The sequence below is a fragment of the Carcharhinus amblyrhynchos genome, chromosome 4 (assembly GCF_965287045.1).
Source record: "Carcharhinus amblyrhynchos chromosome 4, sCarAmb.v2.hapA, whole genome shotgun sequence".
Lineage (NCBI taxonomy): Eukaryota > Metazoa > Chordata > Chondrichthyes > Carcharhiniformes > Carcharhinidae > Carcharhinus > Carcharhinus amblyrhynchos.
In genome coordinates this window covers 25,558,353-25,585,621 of record NC_137327.1, presented here as the reverse complement: position 1 = coordinate 25,585,621, position 27,269 = coordinate 25,558,353, and the positions used below count along the sequence as shown (strand labels likewise).

General features: G+C 42.5%; 1 protein-coding gene across 1 annotated transcript in view; it reads left to right on the top strand.

Annotated features, from left to right (window-relative positions):
• Positions 1–27,269, top strand: part of fanca (FA complementation group A) — a 101,947-nt gene that overhangs the window by 2,426 nt on the left and 72,252 nt on the right. Inside the window, exons 3-12 of the mRNA XM_080186869.1 lie at positions 387–480; positions 2,013–2,155; positions 4,003–4,098; positions 6,557–6,630; positions 7,373–7,485; positions 8,910–8,992; positions 13,843–13,876; positions 16,447–16,516; positions 24,526–24,638; positions 26,211–26,287. Coding sequence (XP_080042995.1) covers positions 387–480; positions 2,013–2,155; positions 4,003–4,098; positions 6,557–6,630; positions 7,373–7,485; positions 8,910–8,992; positions 13,843–13,876; positions 16,447–16,516; positions 24,526–24,638; positions 26,211–26,287 — 897 coding nt within the window. The remainder of the gene's footprint in view (positions 1–386; positions 481–2,012; positions 2,156–4,002; positions 4,099–6,556; positions 6,631–7,372; positions 7,486–8,909; positions 8,993–13,842; positions 13,877–16,446; positions 16,517–24,525; positions 24,639–26,210; positions 26,288–27,269) is intronic.

Genomic DNA, 27,269 nt, shown 5'->3' with positions numbered 1-27,269 from the left:
TTCATTCAGGGTGGCATGGTGGCACAGTGGTTAGCACTGCTGCCTCACAATGCTAATGCCAGGGACCCAGGTTCAATTCCTGGCTTGGCTCACAATCAGTGCGGAGTTGCGCGTTCTCCCTGTATTTGCATGGGTTTCCTCCGGGTGCTCTGATTTCCTCCCACAGTCCAAAAGACGTGCTGGTTAAGTGCATTGGCCATTCTCCCTCAGTGTACCTGAACAGGCGCTGGAGTGTGGCGACTAGGGGATTTTCACAGTAACTTCATTGCAGTGTTAATGTAAGCCTACTTGTGACACCAATAAATAAACTGCACATGGGAAGGTGCATTGTCTGTTAAAAGAACAGAAATTTCAGTCAGCAATAATACAAATTGTTCACTTTATAGGTAAATGGGTCAATGAATAGATGTTTATCTCATCCTGGTAAAGTAAACCCTGAGGATCATGATGCCAATACTCCTGGTGAAGGTCCTTTTATAGGTAAGTTTATTACATAATTGCACAATAATTTTAATCAATACTTTTTCTGCGACTGTTTTCAGGCAGCAATTACATGGGTTAAAAAGACAGCCATTGTTGGCAAGAACTGACTAAATGCATGTGAATGCATCCTTTTATTTGCTGCAGTTATGTCAATCTGGAGCTTTTCATGAAGTTTACTGACCTGTAAATGTATGCAATGCAGGCAAATATTGCTGAGGTCGTCAGAATGCACTTACTGCACAAGAAAGAAACACGTACTATGAGTAAAATGACACTAAATCATGAGATATTAATTCTAAACCATATTACCATTGTTAGCCTGATAGACCCCACTGCAGTTAAACTGTGAACCCTTGCAGTAGGAAGTGCTGAGGCATCATTGTGTAACAGAGCATCCAACAGCCCTGCTTAGATCAATATTAGGCTGTTGGGAAGATACCCAAATGAGAATGCTATCCAAACCTAAATTTAAACCCAGCTCTCTCTGCTCAGGATGTAGTGATCAGGATGAGCATCACTCACCTGCTGCTCATGTTAATTTGGCTACATTTAAGATATGGTAAAAAATCGCACTAAGAAAACAACACTGGTGAAATGATAAATAAAACCCCTATTTAAAACCAGGAGGCTTAAAATGAAAGATTTAGTCCATTTATATTCTGGTGTCAGAAAAATGCATTCTGTTTTACATTTTATGATATTATTTGGTATACTTGACATTGCTACAACTGCAAAAATGACTTAACTCCTGTCAGCTAGTCGCAACTAAGATCAGGTACCGAATGTAGTGGGATTTGAACCTACATTCATTGCTACATCCTGTCACTGAGCTTTAGACATTGAGCCAGGTTTAACCTGTTAAGTGTAACTCTTAGGTAATGTTGATGATAGCATTGATTGTCTACTGTAAGTCACTGCTGGTGCTTACATTACCATGCTAGTAACTGAGAAGCCTGGATTAATGGTCCAGAGAAGAATTCAAATCCCAACATAGCAGCTGAGAAATTTCAATTCAATGAAGTACATAAATTCGGAATTTAAAAAGCTAGTGTAATTAAAGCTGGTGCCCTGATGAAGGAGCAGCGCTCCGAAAGCTGGTGGCTTTTGCTACCAAGTAAACCTGTTGGATTTTAACCTGGTGTTGTGAGACTTCTTACTGTGTTTACCCCAGTCCAATGCCAGCATCTCCACATCATAATTAATGATGACAATTGAACTGTCAGATTATTGAAAAATCTTATGCTTCACTAATGCCCTTTAGGGAAGGGAATCTTTATTCCTTATGTGGTCTGCCCTTAATGTGACCCTGGACCCACAGCAAAGCAGTTGACTCATAACTGCCCTCCTGATTGGCCTAGACAGCCCTCAGTTGTATTTGAGAAGGTAGTTTACCACCACTGTTTCAAGGGTAGTTATGAATGGACAATAAATGCTGGCCTTGCCTGTAATGCACATGTTCCAGGAATTAATTTTTAATTTGGTGATCAATTTTTCTAATGTACTTACTAACCAACATGTACCTTTCTCAGCCTCCGTTCTACAAGAGCAGGCTTTGCAGATGGACCTCCCTGTTGGCCTTTTGTCTGCAAGAGCATCCATGGAGAAAGTCCAACAAATTATGCAACTTGGGATTGTGTCTAGACGTGCTGTTGTATTGGACTCAGTTCAACGTGTAGGTGAACTGCTTTTGATCAGACGTTTTTAAGTATGTAAATTGTGGCAGTAGATGTAAAGCAAGATGGGGGAAGAAATATTCTGAATAATCTGTAGTTGCCATTGATTTATCACAATGTCTGTGGGACAAGATACTGTAGGAATGATTTGAAATTGTTCACGATTCTGTAGAGAGTAGTAAGAAAGGAGGAATCTTTAGATCCTTGCCGTTGTTTTGATGAAGGTTAGCTTGGGTACCTTCCCAATGCCTAGACTCTCAGATCATTGACTGTCCTCAGTCTGGTGAACATTATTTGGAGCTTGATGGGTTGAATGTGTTAAGGGCCAGATCTGAAAGTCCAACATATATTGGAGTATATTATGAAGTTAGCCTAGATCCTAACTTTTACATTTAATTTTGGCATTAAGGGAGTGTAAGGTGTTTTGCTCCAGGTGTGATTCTATTGACTCATTAGATAGTTTTTATTAAAACCAATTTTATTTAAGAACACACTTAGAATGTAACAAAAAGAATTAGCATAACTTTTAAAATACTTAAACGTAACAAAGTATAATTCTTAACAGCTAACTATCACTATAGTTTCAATTTAAGCAAAATCCCCATCGTCCTAAATCTTACTTCAGAACCAATTAGCCACCCAAAACAGATATGGTCGCGTGGATACTAGATTTCCAGCCTTTTAACCCCTCTGGACAGTTACAGAAAGGCCATGCCTCTGATTCCCATAGAGCAGTTTCCAGAGAAAGATCTACTTTCAAGCAACAGATCTTCAGAGAAAGAGACCTAGTTTCTGGCAGATCCCAGACTCCAAATTTCAAAGAGAGAAAGAGTTACTTCTCACAGCTCCCAAGCAGCAACTGAACTGGGTTTCTCTCTGTGAGCCTGGCCCCACCCAATCACGTGACTTTTCCTGCCAAAATCCGAATCAAGCCCCACTCTGGAAAATTCCCAGGGAAAGCACAGAAATTAACAGCCCTGCATTATCCCAGATTAAAACAATCATTTTAGCAATTAAGATCCATTATGTTGCTGCAGTAACAATACGGGCTGCCAGATCCACCAAAACAACACCAATAATAAAAAAGGTCCTGCACCAGAAACGTGACACAAATACATTTCTTAAAAGCGCAGTATCGTCACAAATGTTACAATGGATTAGCATGTTCTTTTCAAGTCCAGGGTCTCAGGTGTGAATCTGACTGACTGGGTAAAAGTTTAAAAAAATAACGTGAAGCAAATTTAAGAAGTCACCAATTTGCAGTTCTTTCTCACCACGAAAATGCCCTGATTGGACAGCATTTGGCAATCTTACTCAGGAGGACATAGGATGCCTGATGTGAGAAATGATAATGTCATAAAGGTGCACTAGGTGGGAAGTATAGCGCATGATTGAATAAGAGTAAAGGGAGCATAACTGTAATTGTGTTTAAGTTGATGTCTGAAATAGAAATGTGTTCAATTCTTCTGCACTAATCGCTCTAGCCTTAATGAGTACAGAAAGTCATCAGAATACTTGTTGGGGGAGAGGAGCAGGGCTCGAATGGGATGTGAGCAGTAAATTGTGCAATGATTTTGACTGATTCTGAACATTAATTCTAGCATATTTTAAATGGTTAGAATCGAGACACATATAAAAAAGGAATGCTCATAATGATAGGAAAAAGAAGCAGTTAATAGATATTGTTTTTAGTGAAGGATAAATAATCTAGGATAGTAGGAGCTGAATACTATCCATTCAATAAAAACCTAAGCTAGGGGTTCTATAACAGAACAAAATGGAAGAGTGCCAATTTTCATTCTTTGGTTGTTATTGTTCATTAACACTGACTTCATCCATATTTCAGAGTATGCTTACCTGTTTACTCCAGAGTATGCAAGAACTGTTGTCCTCCAACATTCTCAGCCGACTACAATTCTGTGAGGAGATTTGGAAAGCAAAGGTAAGGAGAAAGGTTCAGTGAGATGTAATTATTGGATGTCTGAGGTGTACCTGAGATATTTCTCCTAGATTGCAATAGAAACATAATGTAATTCTTGTGGATAATATCAAATTTGTCCAACTGTATTTAGTCCAGTCTAAGTTCCATTTTAGTATTCTTGACAACCATTAGCATACTAGTGCAACAGGATTCACAATGAATACTTCATGAAACATGTCATATTTTCATTAGTATAATATTTACTGGGATGTGTTACCACTTCTTGAAAGGAATAACCTTTGAAAAGAAATTCAAACATCCAGGTAACAGTAGCTGCAAGAACGACACATCAATGTTTTACTTTATATAACACTTACTGTGACAAATGATGGAAAACACAATTGACTAAACATTATTTTCTTTTTGTAGGCAACTCTTACTTTAACCTACAAAGAAGAACATTTATACTTATCACACTTCACACTCCCCACCAAATTATAGCCTTTCAGCCAACAGTTCAGTTATTCCTGTGTTCCAGTGGGTTCCTGTATCCCTCTTTTGCTGAGCAATAACTCAGAATGACCATCTCCAGGCACTTTCCTCAGTTTTCAGAGAGTTCTTTAAATCCACCAACAGCAGTAAAGTTTGTTCTGAAGATTCATCTATCCCTGGCCATGCCAGAATGAATCATTAATCCATTGAAAGCTGTAGAATGTAAAACTTTCACTGGAGACCATCTTCCTCCTGTATTTCGCTGTGGTTGTTCACACAATCATGCAGCCTTTTCTCTCGACTGACCACACACAACTGCTTTCTATCTATGATACTTGCTGATTTGTAGGGAAGCCTACAACCCGATCTCAGAAATGGCTTTCTCTGCCCTTTTTCCCCATGACAGCACAAAATCTTGTAGCTAAGTAGAAATGCTAATTAGTTACTCATGACCTCAACCACCTTTCATCTTAGAAATAATTGGATGGTTTACAGTTTACAACCTCTCATCAAATAGCCTCCCCCTGCTCCTATCTTCTATCAACAACATCTTTCTAGGACTCTGGGAGACTCAGTCTCTTCATGGTAAACACAGAAAATGTTGCCATTGTTTACAAGTGTGACTAGCTTGCATCTTCTTTTCGGTGAAATGTTCTAAGCTTTCGTTTGATCTATAACAATCAAACAGCCTGCCCAAGCTTACTGCCAGGCAAATTTCAGGACAGGTCACATGACCCCCTTTTATTTACCCCAAATCTAAAGCTGCAGTCCAAAACTAGAATCTTATAAACCTCATAATTGTAACAGTTGGGCAAAGAGTTTATTTCTTTAATTGTTTTTATTTGCCTTACAATAATTACTCAAAAAAATTAAGGTGTTGCACACTAGCAAGAGTGAGGATTGATTCTGTGTCCAGTTGGTGCATTAGCTGACCTGCTTGTTTAGTGATCAGTTGTACTTTCTTGACTTTATCACAGATATTAGTTCAGTGTGATTAGTGGAATATTTTGTGTTTAAAATCCACAATTTCCTCCAGTTCAAAATTTTATTACAAAACTCTTAATACCTGGAGCTTTCTGTTTGAATGGAAGAAGTGGAATATGAAACAGCACGGCCTTGTACAAACTGATGATAAAGAACAAAGAACAACCCAGCACGGGTTGAGGTATCCAGTTCTTTGTGGTGCTGTGTGAATTTCATTTCAAGGAATTCATGTACTCTGCTCCCATTTCCAAAATGCTCTTTTAAGGATAAGGGATTCTACAACATGCCTAAGCATTACAATTTTTAGAATGAAAATTATGTGTCACACTTTTCTCGCCTTCAAAAGAACCGAGGAAGTGAGGAGGAACTGCAGCCTGACAACATTTCTGCAGCTGAGAATCCTATTTTTGGATGGGATTATTATCAGGAGTGCCTTTGGCAAGTAGCTAGTGGTGACACAAACTGCAAAGCTAATGATACTCGCTGGAATAAATACTTGAAGATTAACTACAGTAGCAGTTTTATAGAATATGTTCTGCGACCAAAGGTTTGCTCATGAAGAAATGAAGTGCAGTTATGCTGATCAGATTTTATTAGTGGTTTTGTTTGGTATGTGTGTCTGCTCTCTGTTGTAATTTGTACTCAATTAAAACCTAGAGTGGACTGAACTAAATCTGTCTCCCCTACTATGATTTATTATCTAATGTACTGCTGCCTCTGAACTACCAGGTCCATGTTAATTAGTGTTGAGGAGTAAAGCTTTGAAAACTTTATTTTCCTATCTTTTTGTCAGTGGGTAGAATTATCTGTAGAGCATTCATTTTTTTTGAATGATGAGTCCTTGGCTACTGATATTGACTGATGTTCTAGTTGATGGTTTAGCTGGTGCGGTATACATTTTTCATTCTCATGCTCAGTGCTGTGTTCTGGTTTCTCTTCAGATCATATAAATCTTTCTGATGGTTACTACTGATAGAAACAGTATAATTTTTCTTTGACACAGGAATTACTGACCTTGGAAATTGTCTGGCACTTGCACAAGGAGAACATTGTGAGCCTTGAAGAGCTGGTGGTGAGGTATGTCCATTTAAAAACAAAAATAGCATTCTGTATGCCATTTTCAATGAGTGGCAGCCTCGCTGTGTGACTGGTTGTTTTGTGAGCTCACGCAGATTGTTTTCAGGTGGGGCTATTAAAAGAATGAAGTGTTGTGGAGAGAGAATAGGGTCAATGTTTCCAGTCAAGATGTCCCTTTGTCAGTGATGAAGGGTCATCTTGATTCGAAAAGTTGGCTCTATTCTCTCTCCACGGATACTGTCAGACTTGCTGAGATTTTCCAGCACTTTCTGTTTTTGTTTCAGAGTCCGGCACCTGCAGTACTTTTTAAAAAAAATGTTCCTGCTGTAATATTTTTGATACCAATATTAGGACATTGTTCTAAAGAGACCCCCCTTTATCCCTGATTCTTGACCTCAGCTTTTTCACTTAATCCAATGGCAATACTGTAATCCAGAAATGGCAGTAGGCAGGATTGGAGCCTTGAGAAGCAAAATGCCTGAACTTGGGGAAATGGCCTGGCAGAGTTTTATCTATGATGGAGAAGAACAAGGGACTGTCATGATGTTATTTATACCCAGCATTTTCTTCTGTTTTATTTTCATCTCTGATTTGTTTTATACAATTTATGGTGTCAAACAAATTGTAGAAGATCCTTTTATTGAAAGTTAGTAGAGAGTGAAAATTTTATAATCCGATGTTTAAAACCATGCTTGCAAACGACAGTAAGGGAAGAAGCCCTGATTTTCTGCTCTGTGTACAGAAACCCTGACACGACTGCTGTGATACATTGGCTCTTCAGTGATCTCTGCCTCCTTTGTTCGGGAACTGAAGATCATCAGCAGCATGAGGAGATACAGAGACAGATATTATCAGGTAGGAAGAACGGTGCTGTATATGCCAAACACTAAGTTAGTTAAAGTGAAAAAGCTGTTCTGTATTGAAATTAAGTTGGTCAACTGAAGGACTGTTAGTTATATCAGGTAGATTTTTAAAAATCTTTTGTGTTCACTTGTATGTGTCTCAGCCTATTGACTGTTGTAAGCTTTTGTATTACCATAACTCTTATGCACTGGATCAGTAGGGACATGTTGCACCTTTACAGAAGCACCGACTGTTGTGATCTAGTGGGAGCTGACATTCTGTAATGAGGAAAGCTAAAAAAATTCACCGCATCACATTGTGCTACTGCTGCTTCCAGTATAAGATCTATGCCTGTCCTGTGAATTTTTGCACATTTTGAGATTGCTGAAGTCTCTTTGTTTATGTAGTTACACCTCTATATTGAGCAGTAGAAACACCTTTGGAAGCATTTATGCATTTTCACAGAAGTAGTTTTACACTATTTGTTGTTCATTAAATATCTTCTCTTTCTCCGCACACTGTTTTCAGCATTTTCTGTTTTTTGTAATTTCTGATATAGCAGCAATTATTTACCTCCATAAGGCTGTAGCTTCCCAGTCGTAGATTGGAGGGGGGGGGGGTCACCCCAAAAATGTGCTGTGGAATCCCTCTTGGAATTTTCCAGGCAAGCATTTGCACTGCAATTATCCAGAAGCACTAACTGCCCCTGGGAACCGCGCTGCACAATGATCCAACTGAGCTTCAGACTGTTCCACCAGGGTTATGCTAATTACTTAGAGAAAGTTAGAAGAAATAAATCTTCTAACATCAGGGTAACTGTTTTAAACACCTTGATCTATCCCTGCACAGGTCTCTCCAGGACGTCTCCCAGGGTATTAGGCAATCCTGGCTTTCCCCCATGGGATTGTCCGTATCCCCTGACTCCCCACTGGACCCCCACCTGCGAGCCTGACCTGAAATCCCTGAGCACCATGGAACCTCCCCCCCCCCCCCCAACCCAAAACTGACCAGGCTGAACGCCTCTTCTCCCTCCATGCTCTAAACCCGACCTCCTCTACACAACCCTCACCGGCACCTGACCCAGCCCCGAATCATATCCACTTGCCCTTTCCCTAGCCCGTCATTTTCTATTAGACTTTACAACTTAACTGCTTCACGACAGTTAGTGTGGTAAAAAGAGGGTGTGTCCTCCTCCCCTCTGGCACTGTTAGACTTCAAAGCTGGGCCCTGGGACATAGTGTGCTGCCTGGATCTCACCCAGCCTGAATCGGAAGGTGGGGTGTGACAGGCACGGAAGGAATTTGGTGCAAGTAAGTGGGTATGGAGCAGCAATCAGATGCTGAATACCACTTGGAGGAAGTTATGGCCCATAGTGATAACATTTTTGATTGCCTGTTTTGCCATTCTGGTTACTTTATATAGTTTTGTCTTTTCAGACATCGTGACTGTGTTAATAAGAAATGGTTTTCAGGAACTGAATGCTGTGGAGTCAGATCCCAAGTTGCGGCACTTTCCACAGGTGAGGATGATTCCAGATGTTACACCTTCTGGATCCAGTGTTACGAATGGCGCTCTGAAGTATTTGTGAATTTACAGTCTTTTCAATCCAAAACGTGAACATCATTGAACTCAGTAAATGTACAGAGTGCACCTGCTAACATGTTGTTAACCTGCTATCCTTCCAGTATCACACCCATGGTAAAATCTTCTTCGAGTACACACTTCTAAAGGGGAAGTGTTTTAATTCTCTGTCATACTGTTGACCTTTAAATGAAACGTAGTGATTGATACTTTTTAAAGAGAAATTCAAGCTTCTGGTTAACTGCTGAAAGAACAGCATGACAAAATTTCACATTTTCAAACTTTTATTGTGTCAACTGATGAAAAATACTATTGACCAAACACTATTTTCTCTTGAAGGCAACTTATACTTTAAACTATAAACAGTTCCTTTTTATTCACTGTGCATTGCACTCTGCACTGAATTCCAGCTTTATAGAAAACAGTTTGCAGGAGCTCCAAGCTTCCAGTCGGTTGCTTCCTTTTTCACTTTCCCAGCCAGATAACCTCCAAGCCCAGAAATACCTTTCACTAAGGGTTATATTGTAGATTTCTTTCTCTAGCCACTGGGTAAATTTTCCAGCATCCTTTAACTCCTCATGAACTAAGTCTTCAATATAAGTGCGAGCTGCCACCTGCGTACTGTATGGTGAATAACAGAGTCATCATTTTCTCTGCTCAAGGTGCAGACCTGGTTTGTTTTATTTCTACATCTCAGTTGGCTACTGACCACACAAGGCAAACCTGCAACTTTCTCTCTGTCTGTGATATGCCTGGCTTTAAAGGGAAGCCTGTAACCTGATCTCAAAGCTATTTCTCTTCCCCATGGCAACAGAAAACAACTTTGTATCCAAGTAGAACTGGATAATAGATCTATTTATCAGTTATCCTTGATCTCGATTTATTTTCATCTTAAAAGAAAAGAGTCATTTAAAGCACAACTTAATAATTTAATGCCTAGAGCACTATTCAGGGAATATGAGAGTCTCCAGTTCTATTGTCATTGTCCCCAGTAAATATCTTGCACATCCCTCAGTAAGACAATCTGGGTGAGATTTTGTGGCTCATCCCGAAACTGTAAAATCCCACCTGAGGTTAGTGGACCTTTCCATGGTCCGTCCATCAGCTACTTCAATATCCATAGCAGGTGGGATGGCAAAATTCCAGCCTCTGAGTCTTCCTCAGATTGCTAACAATCAGACCACCTAGATTTGCTGTCAGCCAGATTCCTGCACAAGTTATATGGCCCCTTTGATCTATCTACAGTCCCAAAATATAGTCATCCTATAAACCAAAAGATTTGATTTGATTTATTATCATCACGTGTATCAGTATACAGTGAAAAGTATTATTTCTTGCATGCTATATAGACAAAGCATACCATTCATAGAGAAGGAACGGAGTGCATAATGTAGTGTTATCGTCATAGCTAGGGTATAGAGAAAGATCAACTTAATAAAGTAGGTCCATTCAAAAGTCTGATGGCAGCAGGGAAGAAGCTGTTCTTGATTCGGTTGGTGCATGACCTCAGAGTTTTGTATCTTTTTCCCAACGGAAAAAGGTGGGAGAGAGAATGTCCGTGATGCGTGGAGTCCTTAATTATGGTGGCTGCTTTTCTGAGGCAGTGGCAAGTGTAGACAGTGTCAATGCATGGAAGGCTGGTTTGAGTGATGGACTGGGTTTCATTCACGACACTTTGTAATTTCAAAGTTTTTGTAGATGCAATCCTAAAACCTAACAATCTTATAAACTTCACAGTTGTAACTAATTTCTAAACCATTTTCCCTCCACTGGTTTAGGACTCATTCTTCAATATTATTCTGAAAATATGCTTCAAATCATCAACTCCAGACTAAATACCAACTTCCGTTCCTGAGAATTGTATACTTCAGAGATAGTTTGAACAGCAGCTAGGGGAGCTAAAGTTGAATAATTTATACAATGTTATGAACACCAAAAATGACAAATGTTACAGTGTCAACTATTCTTGAATATCTTTTACCTCCCTTTTTGAAGCTTTGCACTAGCAGGAGTTGAACAGTATAAATAACATAAGGTCACAGAGTGAAGTTAGATAAAAAAGATACATCATCACCACTATCTCATTTTGGAGGAGTGGAGACCCCAAACACCTCTCTTCCTTTAGATCCACTAGGGGCGGTTACAGTGAGTACTGTTCCTCCTGCCCAACATATTTAAATTGAATAAGCAACAGCTAGATGGGATTTGGTGTTCGTCTTTGGCAATGTGCTGAGAATTAATGAAAGGGATGTTGGCGAATGTTTGATGACTTCACCTTTCTCTCTTTACCTGGCTGCCCCCTGCTTATCCGTGGCAGCTGCTCACAGCACCAAGTGTGGTAGATCAAACTTCCCGCTGTGAACATCATTGGGAACTGAGTTCCGGAGCTGAGTCCCAGGTCCAATAACTCCTGTGAGGTGCAGACAGCAATGGAACTTGAGCTTTTTCTGTAATAGAAATCCCACCATTTTCAGTGGGAAGTGAACTGGGCACAAAGAAGCATATTCCATCTGATGTTCTGTTTTAGAATCTTTCTGCTCGTAAATTTGATGCTGGTTTTACTGTTGACAAGCCATTTATTCCAGCGTAAATGTTTCACATTAAATTAAAACCAAAATAATAAATACATTTTGATTGTATAACTCAAGTACATTGGAATAAAAATTCTAGGGGATTGGTGGGATTTTTAGAACATTTTTAAAAGTTTATTAGTGTCACAAGTAGGAAGAAGGTGGAAGAGAGTTATGTCCAGGGTGCGTGGGGTTCTTGATTATACTGATGCTTTTCCAAGGCAGCAGGAATTGTGGACAGAGTCACTGAATGGGAGACTGGTTTGAGTGATGGACTGGGCTTTGTTTAAGAACATAAGAACATAAGAAATAGGAGCAGGAGTAGGCCATCTAGCCCTTCGAGCCTGCCCCGCCATTCAATAAGATCATGGCTGATCTGTTGTGGCTCAGTTCCACTTTCCCGCCCTCTCCCCATAACCCTTAATCCCCTCTCTTATCAAGAACCCATCAACCCGCTTCTTAAAAATATTTAGCGAGGCAGCCTCCACCACTTCAACGGGCAGAGAATTCCAGAGATTCACCACCCTTTGAGTGAAGAAGTTCCTCCTCAACTCCGTTCTAAACCGCCTCCCCTTTATCTTGAGGCTGTGCCCCCTAGTCCTACTGTCTTTTTTGAGCAGGAAGAGTCTCTCCACCTCTATCCTATCCATCCCATTCATCATCTTATACGTCTCAATGAGATCTCCCCTCATTCTTCTAAACTCTAACGAGTACAAGCCTAGTTTATTCAGCCTCTCCTCATAGCTCAATCCCCTCAACTCCGGTATCAGCCTGGTAAACCTCCTCTGCACTCCCTCCAGGGCCAAAATATCCTTGCGCAGGTGCGGCGCCCAAAACTGCACACAGTACTCCAGCTGCGGCCTCACCAATGCCCTATACAGCTGCAGCAAGACCTCCCTACTTTTATATTCAATCCCCCTCGCTATGAAGGCCAGCATCCCATTCGCCTTCCTGACCACCTGCTGCACCTGCAAGCTGGGTTTTTGCGACTCATGCACAAGGACCCCGAGGTCCCTCTGCACCGTCGCCTGCTGCAGTTTTTCGCCACGTAAGTAATAGTCCTTCCTACCATTCTTCCTACCAAAGTGGACCACCTCACACTTGCCAACATTAAATTCCATTTGCCATTTCCTGGCCCATTCGCCCAGCCTATCTAGATCCTTCTGCAGACTCTCCACACCCTCCGCACAATTTGCCTTTCCCCCAATCTTGGTGTCATCAGCAAATTTCGACACCCTGCACTCGGTTCCCTCCTCCAGATCATCTATATAAATGGTAAATAGCTGAGGACCCAGCACCGACCCCTGGGGCACCCCACTAGTCACCAACCGCCAATCCGAATAGCACCCATTGACCCCCACTCTCTGCCTCCTATTTGACAACCAATCCTCTATCCACGCTAACACCCTACCCCCAACTCCATGTCCCCTGACCTTCTGCAATAACCTCTTGTGAGGTACCTTGTCAAACGCCTTCTGAAAATCCAGAAAGACCACATCCACCGGCTCTCCTCTATCCACCGCCCTAGACACATCCTCATAGAACTCCAGTAAATTTGTCAGACTCTTTGTAATTTGCGACTCTTTGTAATTTCTTGTGGTCTTGGATCGAGCAGGAGCTATGCCAAGCTGTAATACAACCAGAAAGAATTCTTTCTGTGAGGGTTGGTGAGCGTCCTAGCGGATGTGCCAAATTTCCTTAGCAGCCTATTGGGGGTAGAGGGAGTGAGGTTCAGAAGCAAAAGGGTTGCTGTGAATGCCTGATGTAGATGTTTACCCATAATCTTATTGAATAGCAGAGCTGTCTGAAGGGGCTGTAAGATCCACTCTTTTTGATATTTCTTATGTTAAAGAAAAATTATGGCCTTTAAAGAGACTTCTGAAGAACGGTAAACATTTATTTGATTGTTTTAGATATTTAAATTGAGAACACTTGTGTCTTAATAACTTCAAAAATAAATGACTTTGGTGTTTTTGAAATGGTGCAGTAATCTCTAGACTGAATCCTTCACTTCTCAGGATTGAGAAACTGAAGTTAAAGTCATGGAGGGAGAATGTCCTATTTATCTTTTTCTGCACTGAAACACAATTATGTCACAAGATAAAAATCATCTTGACGAGTAATACATTTTGTAAAATTGCAACAAATCTTTGGAATGGTTTATATCTTGAAATGATGCTGCTTTTCTGAATACTTGTTCACTCCTCTTTATTAACAGATCTGTTTCGCAGTGTTGGACAAGATGATTCCATGTAAGTATCTATATCCACATTGTGATTTTAGAATAGACAGCAATTAAATGACTGTAATCTTTGATGTGACACATGTTGTCTCCATGGTTGAATGAAATGTCTAACAAGGCTGTTAATGTAAGGAGAAAGATAAATATGGGGCAGGATGTGACCATGCCAAAATTCTGAGCTTCCCGTAAAATTCAGCTCTTGTTCTTCCAAACGCTGAGTATTCTGGTTATTCCAATGGGTTGAACAATATGATTAAGCACGCTGCCACATTTCAATCATTCCTCAACTAGTCCAGTAACAAGAGTTCCTCCATATCAGTCTCCTGAATGGTCATTTCTAGGCAACCCGCTATTTACCAAAATGACCCATCCCAAACCTTGCATGAGGAGATTTTCTCTAATGCTCTATAACCTCCATTCCGTTTTTCAATAATGCTTTAATGTTCAGAATTTTGCACTCGTGAGGGAACACGGACTCATATTCTAATGCTTTTATTTCCTTGTGAGCAATATCAACCTGCATTAATAACAATACTGGTTCATATCATTTAAAGTCTGCTGGGGATCATTTATTTTCAACAGTCAGGAGCTATGTTTTCTGTGTAGTACATTGTGGACAGTTCTTCTTTCTGAGGATGTACTAGTCATGTTCTCATTATTGGTAAAGAATTGGGATGCTGGTTAGGTCCTTTGCAAACTGTACTTGAGACAAAGTTGCAAGTAAAATAATCCTTCCTTTTTGTTGTCAAGTAACTTTGATTCACCAGTTCCTAAAGACAAGTTTCCTGCAAAAGTCTTCTCTGATCAGAGTCACAGATGACGGGTGAGATTCTCTGGCCACCCAGCTGTGTGTTTCCTGCCGGGGGGGATGTTGTGCGTTGTTTAATAGCGACGGGATTCTCTGGTCCTGCTGCAATGGGAATTCCCATTGATGTCACCCCATGCTGGCGGGAAACCCGTGGGCAGGGTGAGCTGCTGGTGGGATGGGCGACTCACGCCGGTGTGAATGGCTGGAGAATCCTGGCCAGCATCTTCTGTGCCTGAGTGCAGGATGTTATCCCCTTCTCTTCCTCTGTGGCATTTGACATTGTCAACTGTTCCTCTGATTTCTCTTCTCTGTTCATAGAATCATAGAAATTTATGGCACAGGAGGCCATTTGACCCATTGTGCCTGTACTAACCACTAAAGAGTGGTCCAGCCTAACCCCACTTTCCAGCTCTTGGTTTGTGACCCTGAAGGTTACAGATGTTTATCCAAGTACTTTTTTGTGAATGTGATGAGCGTCTCTCCCTTTCAGACAGTGAACTCCAGACCCACACCACCCTTGCGGTCCGAAAAATAAATATCCTCAACTACCCTTTGACCCTTCCACAATTACAGCTCAGTTTGATTGCACTCACTTACCTACACTTTTATCTATTGAGTAGTAGCGAGCCATCTTCAGCCATGACTCCTCTTCCTGCCCCTGCACCGGTATCTCTAGAATTTCCCAAGGCGATATTGTCCTCCCATACAAGCTTCTTTTTAACAAGATCATGTGAAGGTCAGCTTTGACCTGCATGTTATTGACACCAACTCTGTTATTGTAATATCTGTCTTGCTGATTTCTTTGTCTTTGCTACCAGATTCCATATCAAATATCCTGCCTTGGATCAGCTATATGTTCATTTTGTTAACTGTTCAGAAGAAGTAAGCCTTTGGTCTGTACTGTGCCATTGATTCCTATTCAGCTCCAAGCTGAGCTCCCGTCCCTAAATCCCCACTCGCTCAAAAATTGTCTATTTTATCTACTCGGTCACCTCTGCCTCAGCCAATCTGTTTCTGAAACCTCCGTCCAATCCTGTTATCTCAAAGCCTGGACTATTTCACTGTTCCCCTGGCCAGCCTGGCACCCTCCACAATCTGTAGACTTCAGCCCATCCAAAGCTGTGCTGCCTGGATTCTATCCCGCACTGATCCCCTTACACAGTATTTCCTTTCTCTGCTGACCCACGTTGGCTGCTGGCCCTCCACGGTTAAATGATCACCCTTGGGCAAGATTCTCTGATCTCCTCTGCACCAGCCCCGTTGCAAGTGAGAACGGAAAATTTGACGTTCCAGCTGAAACTCTGGTCACTTTCAGCAGCACTGGAGAATCCCAGCCACAAACGAACAAAAAGAATTGCAGCACAGAAACTGGCCCTTCAAGCCTCAGTGACCATGCTGTCCGTCTGAACTAAAACCCCCTACCCTTCCGGGGACCATATCCCTCTATTCCCATCCTAATCATGTATTTATGGAGGATGGAGATTTTCGTCACTAGTGTTTAAATCTGTTCCTGACCTCATCTTCCTGACTGCTTGTGCAGCCTAGAATCCATACAGTGCAGATGGAGGCCATTCAGCCCATCTAGTATGTGCTGTCTCTCTGGAAGAGCATCTTACTCATGCCCACCCTTCTTTCTAAGGTACCAGGGGATCTTTTTCTAAATTAAAGACTTTATAAATGCCAGTTGTTGTTGATGCTACCACAAATTTTTGCCTTTATTTACTGTGAAAACCATGTTCACCAGGTTTGTTACTGCCTTTCCTCTCTTCCAGGGTTACTGGATAATGTGTGGAATGCAAAGGAAAGTGAAGACACTATGGAGCAGAAAGCAGGTCAATTCTGGTAAGTGCAAATGTCTACAAAATCTTTCATTTGTTCACGGCCTATATTGGTGGAAGGTGACTCCCAGCCACAGTCTTGGTGGTTTCATATATATATATTATGCACTTTAAAAAGTTTCTTTCCATTTTTCTTTGTTCCTCTCCAATTCTCATAGCTTTGCTCCCATTGTAGGGGTTGACTGCCTGGCTAAGGTAAGGTTCCATGGACCGAGATCAAGGTTTTGCCCCAGCTGTCCATGACTTTTGTGTGAGGTGGGTGCTGGCTGATGACAGTGGGCTCCAGCAGATGGAGTAGAGTGGGAGCACTGCCTGTTGTTGTCACTCTTCACCCAGGGCGCTGCACTCAAAGTTGTTTCCTCTACTGCTGCCTCAGCTAAGTCAGTACGCGTTAGGCATTGAAGTATAAATGTTGCTACCTGGAGTCCAAACATGTCTGGGTTAGGTTAATTGGCCATGTTAAAGTAACCTTTAGTGTCAGAGGGACTAGCAAGGTAAATATGTGGGATTAAGGAATAGGGACAGGGTGGGATTGTTGTCAGTGCAGACTCAGGCCTCCTTCTGCACTGGAGGGATTCTACAATATCACAAGAACACAAGTGATAGGGACAGGAATATACAGTGTGACCTGTACCTGCTCCGTCATTCAATATTGTCACAACTGATCTTTTGTTTCAACTCCATTTTCCAATCACCTTCCCATATCCTTTGATTTTGTCTATCTCAGCTTTAAATCTATTCAAAGGTAGAGTATCCACAACCCTCTGCTGTAGAGAACTCCAAAGATTCACAAACTTTTTGACTGAAGAAATTCTCCCTCATCTCTGGAAGTCATCCTGGACATGAGTTTCACAGTACGAAAATCCAAGGTAGCATCCCACAACAACAATTGGCATTTATAATTTCTTTATCCTGAAATGGTGCCCTGATTCCCCAGACAGGGAAACAACCTTTGAGCATCTCCCCAGGAATGGAGGGGATCAAGTGACCCACTAAATTCTACCTAACAATAGCCCTTGGTTATTAAAACTTAAAGAGAGGCCCAGGTTGTCTTGCTGAACAGAAGATGCAGGCTCACACCTGTAGGCAATGGCAAGAGTGGTTTTGCAGACTGTGCATAAACTGTTAGGGTGGGATTTAACCACCCAAGGTGCCAAACATTCTTCTGGTACTGCTGTTGTCAATGGAGTTTCCCATTGCTGCCTGGAAACCTGCGGTGGGAGTGTACTGTCAGTGGGACTGGAAAATCCTGCTGGCATGAACGGCTTGAAAGTTCTGGCCTTAGTCTCCAAGTTTCACTGGGAAGTATTCGGAACGTCAGGTTTAATAAACAGTCACACCGTCTGTGTAATTACAATATAGAATGGAGTTGGACTCCAGAGGATTGGGGTAATGAGCATTTCTAACCATATAGTTGTCCTGGGGATGACGTTATCATCCCAGCTGATGTTAATACTGGACAAATCAGATTCCAGAGTGAAACCTGGCTTGATGGACCCTCACTTTTTTTTCGATTCCTGGCTTGGGTTGCTGTCTGTTTGGAGTCTGCTCCTCGTGTCTGCATGGGCTTCCTCCGGGTGCTCCAGTTTTCTCCCCATAGTCTGAATAGGTGCATTAGCCATGCTAAATTCTCCCTCAGTGGACCCAAACAGGCACCGGAGTGTGGCGACTAAAGGTTTTTCTCAGTAACTTCATTTCAGTGTTAATGTAAGCCTACTTGTGACACTAATAAATAAACTTAAAACTGTTAAAGTACTATGTTCCCTATTCTAAATTCTAATGGCTTTGTCTCGGATCTCTCCTGTAAATGCCCAGTGTATTAGAATGTAACCAATGATAACATTGGATCTGTTGTAGGGTGACCAATGGTAAGAAGCTGACCCAGTAAACTAGGAACCGATGATAAAATGATATGGTGGTTAGCTGACCAAATAAGAATCTGTTGGGCATTGGGGAGAGCTTGGCCCGTGATGAGGCCTCGAATAATAAAGTTTCTTTATTAAAGCCTTTTCTCTCATTTATAAGTTGGAGTAAGTTTTGTTTTATTGCTACAACTAAATAGTTCCTTCTGGAGAATCAACACAGTGAACCCACTTAATATCATTGTTCTGCCAAGATGCACAGAGTTCTGTGGATGTGTGGGGGCCCTTCCAGGTCCAACAGGAATTTGTCGGGGTGGTCACCTAACCTGCAGGCTGCTAGGGATCTTCCTACCCTGTCCCACCTTGCTTTGCATACCCAAGTCAGTGCTGTCTGACACTGCCATGCCCTCAGACTAAGCCTAAGGCATACCAGAAATATGCGCTGCATCCCTCTGACAGTCCAGGAGGTAGGTCTCGGCCCTCCTCGTGGCTGACTCCAGAGTTTATCCACATCCTTAACTAACCTGGTTTTCAAAATCTGCCTTTTGTGGGTCTCGCTTTTCTAAACACCTCTTTTGTGGCCCAATTTCTGGTCGCTTGTCTCTGTCCTCATAAGAACATAAGAAATAGGAGCAGGAGTAGGCCATCTAGCCCTTCGAGCCTGCCCCGCCATTCAATAAGATCATGGCTGATCCGTCGTGGCTCAGTTCCACTTTCCCGCCCTCTCCCCATAACCCTTAATCCCCTCTCTTATCAAAAACCCATCAACCCACGTCTTAAAAATATTTAGCGAGGCAGCCTCCACCACTTCAACGGGCAGAGAATTCCAGAGATTCACCACCCTTTGAGTGAAGAAGTTCCTCCTCAACTCCGTTCTAAACTGCCCCCCCCCTTTATCTTGAGGCTGTGCCCCCTAGTCCTACTATCCTTTCTGAGCAGGAAGAGTCTCTCCACCTCTATCCTATCCATCCCATTCATCATCTTATACGTCTCAATGAGATCTCCCCTCATTCTTCTAAACTCCAACGAGTACAAGCCTAGTTTATTCAGCCTCTCCTCATAGCTCAATCCCCTCAACTCCGGCATCAGCCTAGTAAACCTCCTCTGCACTCCCTCCAAGGCTAAAATATCCTTGCATAAGTACGGCGCCCAAAACTGCACACAGTACTCCAGCTGCGGCCTCACCAATGCCCTATACAGCCGCAGCAAGACCTCCCTACTTTTATATTCAATCCCCCTCGCGATGAAGGCCAGCATCCCATTCGCCTTCCTGACCACCTGCTGCACCTGCAAGCTGGGTTTTTGCGACTCATGCACAAGGACCCCGAGGTCCCTCTGCACCGTCGCCTGCTGCAGTTTTTCTCCACGTAAGTAATAATCCTTCCTACCATTATTCCTACCAAAGTGGACCACCTCGCACTTGCCAACATTAAATTCCATTTGCCATTTCCTGGCCCATTCGCCCAGCGTATCTAGATCCTTCTGTAGACTCTCCCCACCCTCCGCACAATTTGCCTTTCCACCAATTTTGGTGTCATCAGCAAATTTCGACACCCTACACTCGGTTCCCTCCTCCAGATCATCTATATAAATGGTAAATAGCTGAGGCCCCAGCACCGACCCCTGGGGCACTCCACTAGTCACCAACTGCCAATCCGAATAGCACCCATTGACCCCCACTCTCTGCCTCCTATTTGACAACCAGTCCTCTATCCACGCTAACACCCTACCCCCAACTCCATGCCCCCTGACCTTCTGTAATAACCTCTTGTGAGGTACCTTGTCAAACGCCTTCTGAAAATCCAGAAAGACCACATCCACCGGCTCTCCTCTATCCACCGCCCTAGACACATCCTCATAGAACTCCAGTAAATTTGTCAGACACGACTTCCCTTTAAGGAAACCGTGCTGCGTCTGCTCTATCAAGCAATTCCCCTCAAGATGCCTCGCTATTTCCTCCTTGATGACGGATTCTAACATTTTACCTACAACAGACGTTAAACTCATTCACCCAATTGAATCCTGGGGCATGTTTTGAACTGTTATACCGTATTTGTCTTAATGTGTGATGCAAGCATTTAGGCTGCTTCTGTGTGTAGTATTGATTAAGGATGATGGAGAGATAATTAGATTACTAATTATTATTAGTTATGTGTTATTAATAATCTAATTATAACACAGAACAAATTGCCAGTGACAATGAGTAGTAGAATGATGGAGGGCTCAGTGTTTGGCCACAAATGGAACCGTATAGGGCAGGCATGCTCCCTGTTTGATAGCTGAACTTGCAGTTAGTAGATCTAAACCAAGGCAATGGCTGGTTTCTCACTGGCCTGATCGTCAGCTAGGCTTCCCATTGGTGATTGCAGCCCAGCTCTGTTTCAATGCCTACTTGGCTAAATATTCTGTCAATATCCCTTTGACTCGCAGCTGAACAATGGAAAGATATTGAAACTGCCAGCACCTGTGGTTCTGTACTGCTGCACCTTTTGAACAAAGAGGAAATGAAAGGAGGAAGGATAATTTTCCAACTAATTAAAGTCACCATTTATTGTTTAGAAATCATGAATGGAATGTTGCAATATATTTGGTTTGGATACGTGTCTTTCTCCACGTCTTCAACACATTTCCTCGTTCAGCCGTGTTCAGGGCAAGTTTAGAAATAATCAGACACATTGATATCAATGGTACAGCTATCACTGTGTTCTTGACTTATAAACTGTATTGATTCATTGATAGGATATTGGAATTTCTGTTCCATGTGCAGCCTGGTGTAGGCTGGTAGTGTCAGATCTTTATTATGCTCAGGAGATTCTGTGTCTTTTGCTTGTGTAACTAACTATTCTTGGCATCTAGTCTTCATTCAGGTTCTAGCAAAACAAAACCTGTTTGAAGACAGTGGGCCCGATTTTACCATTTTCATTCTAAGTGCTGAATCTGGGCGTAATTCAGATCCCACTTACAAATCTGTTTTCAGATGCCCCCTTACGCACTCAGCCTGAAAAAAAATTCGCCAGTGCCATTCGCGCTGTGGGCTGGGCTTAGTGTGCCTGAAACGATCGGAGCTCTGAACTGCGCATGCGCAGTTAGGAAAAAAAATTGGAAAAGCGTGCCCGTGTCAGATCGATCTGGGCCGCAGAGAGCGGAGGAAGCAGCTCGGGAGTGAAAGCAGCAGCAATGATGCACACAGTCATCACTGTCCCCCTTAATCCATCCCACCCACTACCTACACACATCACTGTCCCCCCCTATCCACTACCCACACACATCACTGTCCCCCTTAATCCATCCCACCCACTACCCACACACATCACTGTCCCCCCCTATCCACTACCCATACACATCGCTGTCCCCCTTATCCATCCCCCTCCCACTACCTAGACCGCTTGCCTGCAGAGTGGTAGCGGACCCCCCTGCCCTGTCCGTGCTCCCCCCCCCATCAGAGATCCATCTGTTCCCCCCACCAGTGATACATCTTACCCTCTCCCCCTCCAGAGACACATCTGACCCACCTCCACCTCCTCCTCCTCCTCCTCCTCCACCCCCACCCCCCCTCGCAGTACCAGACAACGATCTGGCCTCAGTCCTCTCCCCATCCCCTCTCCCCGAGAGAATGATCTCCTCCTCGCTCTCTCTCTCTCTTCCCCCCAGCCCCTATCGCTGATCTGAGTCAGAAAGCCGTTGGAAGTTCTGAACGTGCTCTTCAGCAGCTGGAGCGCCCAATTCAGACTTTTATTTAGCAGGTCCATTATGGCACAGTTCCGGATTGGCAAATGTGATGGTAAAGGGGGAAATCCTCATGAAGTTGGATGGGCAGTTCATGAACTCAATTTAAATGCATGCAAATACACCCATTTTGGGCACGAAGCGGATCGCCGTCATTCATGGGTTTTGGTAAAGTGGCAATCTGTGCATTAATGGCCTCACGCCAGACTTTACCACATTTTTGCACCCATTGACACAATCGGGCCATGTGTTTGAATGCAGTTCTGTGCGATGGGACAAGGACAATTTGTGATGACACCAAGATTTGCATTAGCTTATCCTCACGTTAGAGATTTTGAATAAGTTATTCATTTGTTCATTTAAGGGGCAAACTTGTCTATTAAACCAATGGATTGAGATGCTACACTCCTACATACATACAGTCAATAGCAGGGGAGTTTGATGTGAAGGAAGTTTTTTTTGTATTTAGCCATGCCTGTTGGAATATCTGATGTTCATTGAATCACCAGTTCATCCATTCTCCTTGGTGATAATGCACAAGGTGTGTTTAATATCTGGAGCACTGTAGATAAAGATATTCCTTGTAGTGGGATGTATGCATGGGATATATCTGAAATCGTGTCGGAAAGTTAAATATCAAAAATCAGTATTTGAAATAGGTCTGGCTTGAGTTGTGATTAAAATTTCCCAGAACAGGTATTTCTGACATTTCATTAATTTTAGCTTCTATTCAATTCTTTTTGAATTTCCATCCTGCAACTCTGCCACCCTTAGCCTGAGCAGTAAATTACACAGAGTAAACAAAGTCACAAAACCAAATTAATTCACCATTCCAAATCCGAACTTTGTTCAGTGTCCAACAAGAATGTTCATATTTCTTCCCAAGGATAATTGACATCTGGCTTGTATGTACGATTAGGGTGGCACAATGGTTAGCACGGCTGCCTCACAGCACCAGGGATACGGATTTGATTCCCGCCTTGCATGGCGTTTGTTCGTTCTTCCCATGTCTGCATGGATTTTGTGGATTGGCCATACTAAATTGCTCCTTGCTGTCCAAAGATGTAAAGGTTAGGTGGATTGGCCATGGTAAATGGAAGGGATTGTGGGATAGGACAGAGGGGAGGGTCTGGGTGGGGTGTTCTTTCAGAGGGTCAGTGCAGACTTGATGGACTGAATAGCCTCTTTCAACACCATAGGGATTCTGCCTCATGGTAATCAGAAGTTTTTGTTCCACATATCGATCTAATTGTAAATAGATAGTACAGTTGTTGATCTGCACACTCCACATCTGTTGAGTTAGAGTGGATGAGACTGCTAAATCATGTAAACAGACAACTCTGAACATACAGTTTACAAGTGGAGGGAGAAATGCCTGCTTACAGTAACTCTTAAACTGGGGAGTGAAGAGCAGATCTACTCTACGGCACCCTTCTCTTATATTACTTAACCTGGGATGTGGCGTCACGGGCAAGGCCAGCACTTATTGCCCTTAAGAAGATGGTGGTGAGCTGCCTTTTTTGAACCGTTGTGGTCCATGTGCTGTAGATAGACGTGCAGTGCTGTTAGGGAGGGAGTTCCAGAATTTTGACCCAGTGACAGTGAAAGAACGATGATAGGGTTTCAAGCCAGGATGGCGAGTGGCTTGGATGGTGGTGTTCCCATGCACGTGCTGTCCTTGTCCTTCTAAGTGGTAGAGGTGCAGGGTCTGGAATATGATGTTGAAGGTGCTTTGGTGAGTTGTTGCAGTGTATTTTGTAGATGGTGTACACAGCTGCCACTGTGAGTTGGTGATGAAGGGAATGGATGCTTTGTTCTGAAATTAGAAATTTTGGTATTGAGTAGATTGGGCCTGTACTTGTTGGAGTTTAGAAGACTGAGGGGGGATCTTATAGAGACATATAAGATAATGAAGGGGCTAGATAGGGTAGAGGTAGAGAGATTCTTTCCACTTAGAAAGGAAACCAGAACTAGAGGGCACAGCCTCAAAATAAGTGGGGGGGGAGGGGCAGTTTAGAACAGAGTTGAGGAGGAGCTTCTTCCCTCAGAGGGTAGTGAATCTCTGGAATTCTGTGCCCATTGAAGTGGTGGAGGCTACCTCGTTGAATATGTTTAAGTCACGGGTAGATAGATTTCTGATCAATAACGGAGTTAAGGGTTATGGGGAGCAGGTGGGTAAGTGGAACTGATCCACTTCAGATCAGCCATGATCTTATTGAATGGCGGGGCAGGCTCGAGGGGCTAGATGGCCTACTCCTGTTCCTATTTCTTATAGTATTACTCTGGACTCCGCAGTTTTTAAAACTGTACATTATTTGTAGTGAAATACAAAATCAAATGTGTTTTTCAAAATAAATCATAAAATATGTTTATTGCAAATACTCTGTTACTTTTTAAGAATTCATATGGATTCTGCTTCTTACAGGCTGAGTATGTTTGATGTGGCAACATTCCATGGGGCCATCTCTCTGGATTCAATAAAGCTGTTCTTCTGTCATGCACTAACGCAGATTCTCACCTCCAATCCTGTGCTTGAAGGTAACAACAAATAACATTGACAATTCAGACAACACTACCTCTTACACACAAATTATAAATTAACAGGTCTGTATTGAACCTGAGCTCTCGGTCTTCGTGCTTTTCAAAAAATGTATTTTTTTTTCCAAGTTAGCACTGCTGCCTCACAGCACCAGGGGGCCAGGTTCAATTCCCGCTTTGGGTGACTGTCTGGGTGGAATTTGCAATTTCTCCATGTGTCTGTATGAGTTTCCTCCAGGTGCTCGGGTTTCCCCCTCATAGTCGGAGAGTCGTGCTGGTTAGGTGTATTGGCTATGCTAAATTCTTCCTCCGTGTACCCGAACAGGCACCGGAGCGTGGTGACTAGGGAATTTTCACAGTAACTTCATTGCAGTGTTAATGTAAGCCTACTTATGACCATAATAAATAAACTTTAAACTAACGAAAAACAACATTTATCCTGTTTAAATCTTTAGTCAGGAGGGTATGTCTACCCAAGAGCCTCTCCAGTGACAACATTAATAATGTTCTTTGGGTGATAGTGGCATGTTATGTTCCATTTATCATGAAGGAAATGATTTTGCAATGCTGGCTGTCACCTGCATTGCTGGACAAGTTGTTCTATCTATATTGGAGCGGTTGTTTTCAAATTGCAAACATAGACCTTTAGGCTTAGATAACCACTCCTCAAACTAGGAATTTTCATTTACATTTGAAGTTTATTTATTAGTGTCACAAATAGTTTTACATGAAGTTACTGTGAAAATCCCCTAGTTGCCACACTCTGGCACCTGTTCAGGTACACTGAGGGAGAATTTAGCATGGTCAATGCACCTAACCAGCACATTTTTCATACTGTGGGAGGAAACTGGACCACCTGGAAACCCATGCAGATACAGGGAGAATGTGCAAACTCCACACAGACAGTGACCCGAGCCGGGAATCAAACCCAGGTCCTTGGTGCTATGAGGCAGCAGTGCTAACAACTGTGCCACTTTACTGCCCTGGTAACTAGAGTTACCAAGGAGGGAGAAAGGTAAGCCAACAAATATATAGGCACTCTCTCCCTCCCTCTCTCTCTCTTTGAATGCTGTTAGGTAAATCCTGTTGGATATGGGTACCACACAAGGACAGAATCAGACTCTCCTGCGATGCTACCCGATGGTGAGTAGCCCAATACCACCAAGCGTTTAGCTAATGTACGAAGTGTGGAAATCTTACTGAGACATCCTTGAAGGACTGCCAGCCACCTTGTGGCAAAATAAGAATCATCATCACCTTCAAGGGAAAAAAAGAAGCCAATTCAAAGGTGTGCAGAATGAGTGATAGTTACCGCGTGTGTCTGCTGTTCTCTATACGGGGATGATATAGACAGAATCATGTTACACTATCCAGTGTCACCTGTCTGGTCTGATCTTCTCAAAAGCTTAGCTGATTAAAGGCATTAATTTACTTTCTTTAGTGGCTCCTTCTGCAACTATCAGAGAAATAGTGAAAAGTACCTTTAAATGTTTCTAAACGATTAGTTATAAAGAACAATTCGGGTCAGGAGGGAATGTCGGATATAACTTTAACATTCCCTTCCTTTCACAGCTTCTGATGCCATTCGCTTGCAGGGAGAGTGGTGCTTTGCCAAAACAAGGCCGCTTCTAATGACATTATACAGGAAGGTAACTGACTGTTGTAACATATAGTTGCATTCTAAGAAGTTTTTTGCAAATGCCTGAATTATGTGCTTCAATGGTGATACGGGAAGAAAATGTTTAGCAGAGTACGTTCTGGTATTTTGTAACAGGATCTCAAGTCTATGCCTAATGACTTCTCCACAATTGTCATTCTCCAGCCGAGTGATTTCAATTTAGTAAAGCAATTCTATTCTTGATCTTTCTCAAAACAAAAGGTTGAATCTGTTTCTCACTGAATTCAATTCACTCGGCTAAAGAGCCCAACAGTCAAATGTGCCAAGAAGCAAATCATTATCAGACAATGTTATGAAATATCTTTATCCTGAATTGAAAGTTGGTTTAAAAACTAGTTCAATTAATAATGCAGATTTGAAAGGTAAAATGAACCTAAACTTGGTCAGTTTAATTTTGGCTAGACTGTTCCATTGACTCTGGAAAAAAAACTGATCTTAAAAAAAAAGCGCAATGATCCAAATCTTTGACTTGCTGTGAAGGCTCTGCCTCAGTAATTTCAGTGGTTTGGATTTGTGTTCAAATCAAAAGGTGGGATTAATTTAGGTCAAAGTGACCCAGGATATCTGAGCCAAGATTAACTGATCCCTATTTTACTCATTGCTATTGCTGCTTATGTCCTGGATTTCACTCCTTCCATTGCCTTTACAAGGTTGAATGGAGTAACTGTACCGGCTGAAAGAATGAAATCTGTGTTGTCTCTTAATCCTCTACTTCAGCCTTTTGCATAATTTCACATAACCCCCTTCCTGTAAATTTGGCTTTTCTCCTCTGCTGTGCACTGACCAGCGCACTGCGATGGCACAGTGGTTAACACTGCTGCCTCACAGCACCAAGGACCCGGGTTCAATTCCCGGCTTGGGTCACTGTCTGTGTGGAGTTTGCACATTCTCCCCGTGTCTGCTGGGTTTCCTCTGCATGCTCTGGTTTTCTCCCACAGTCCAAAGACGTGCTG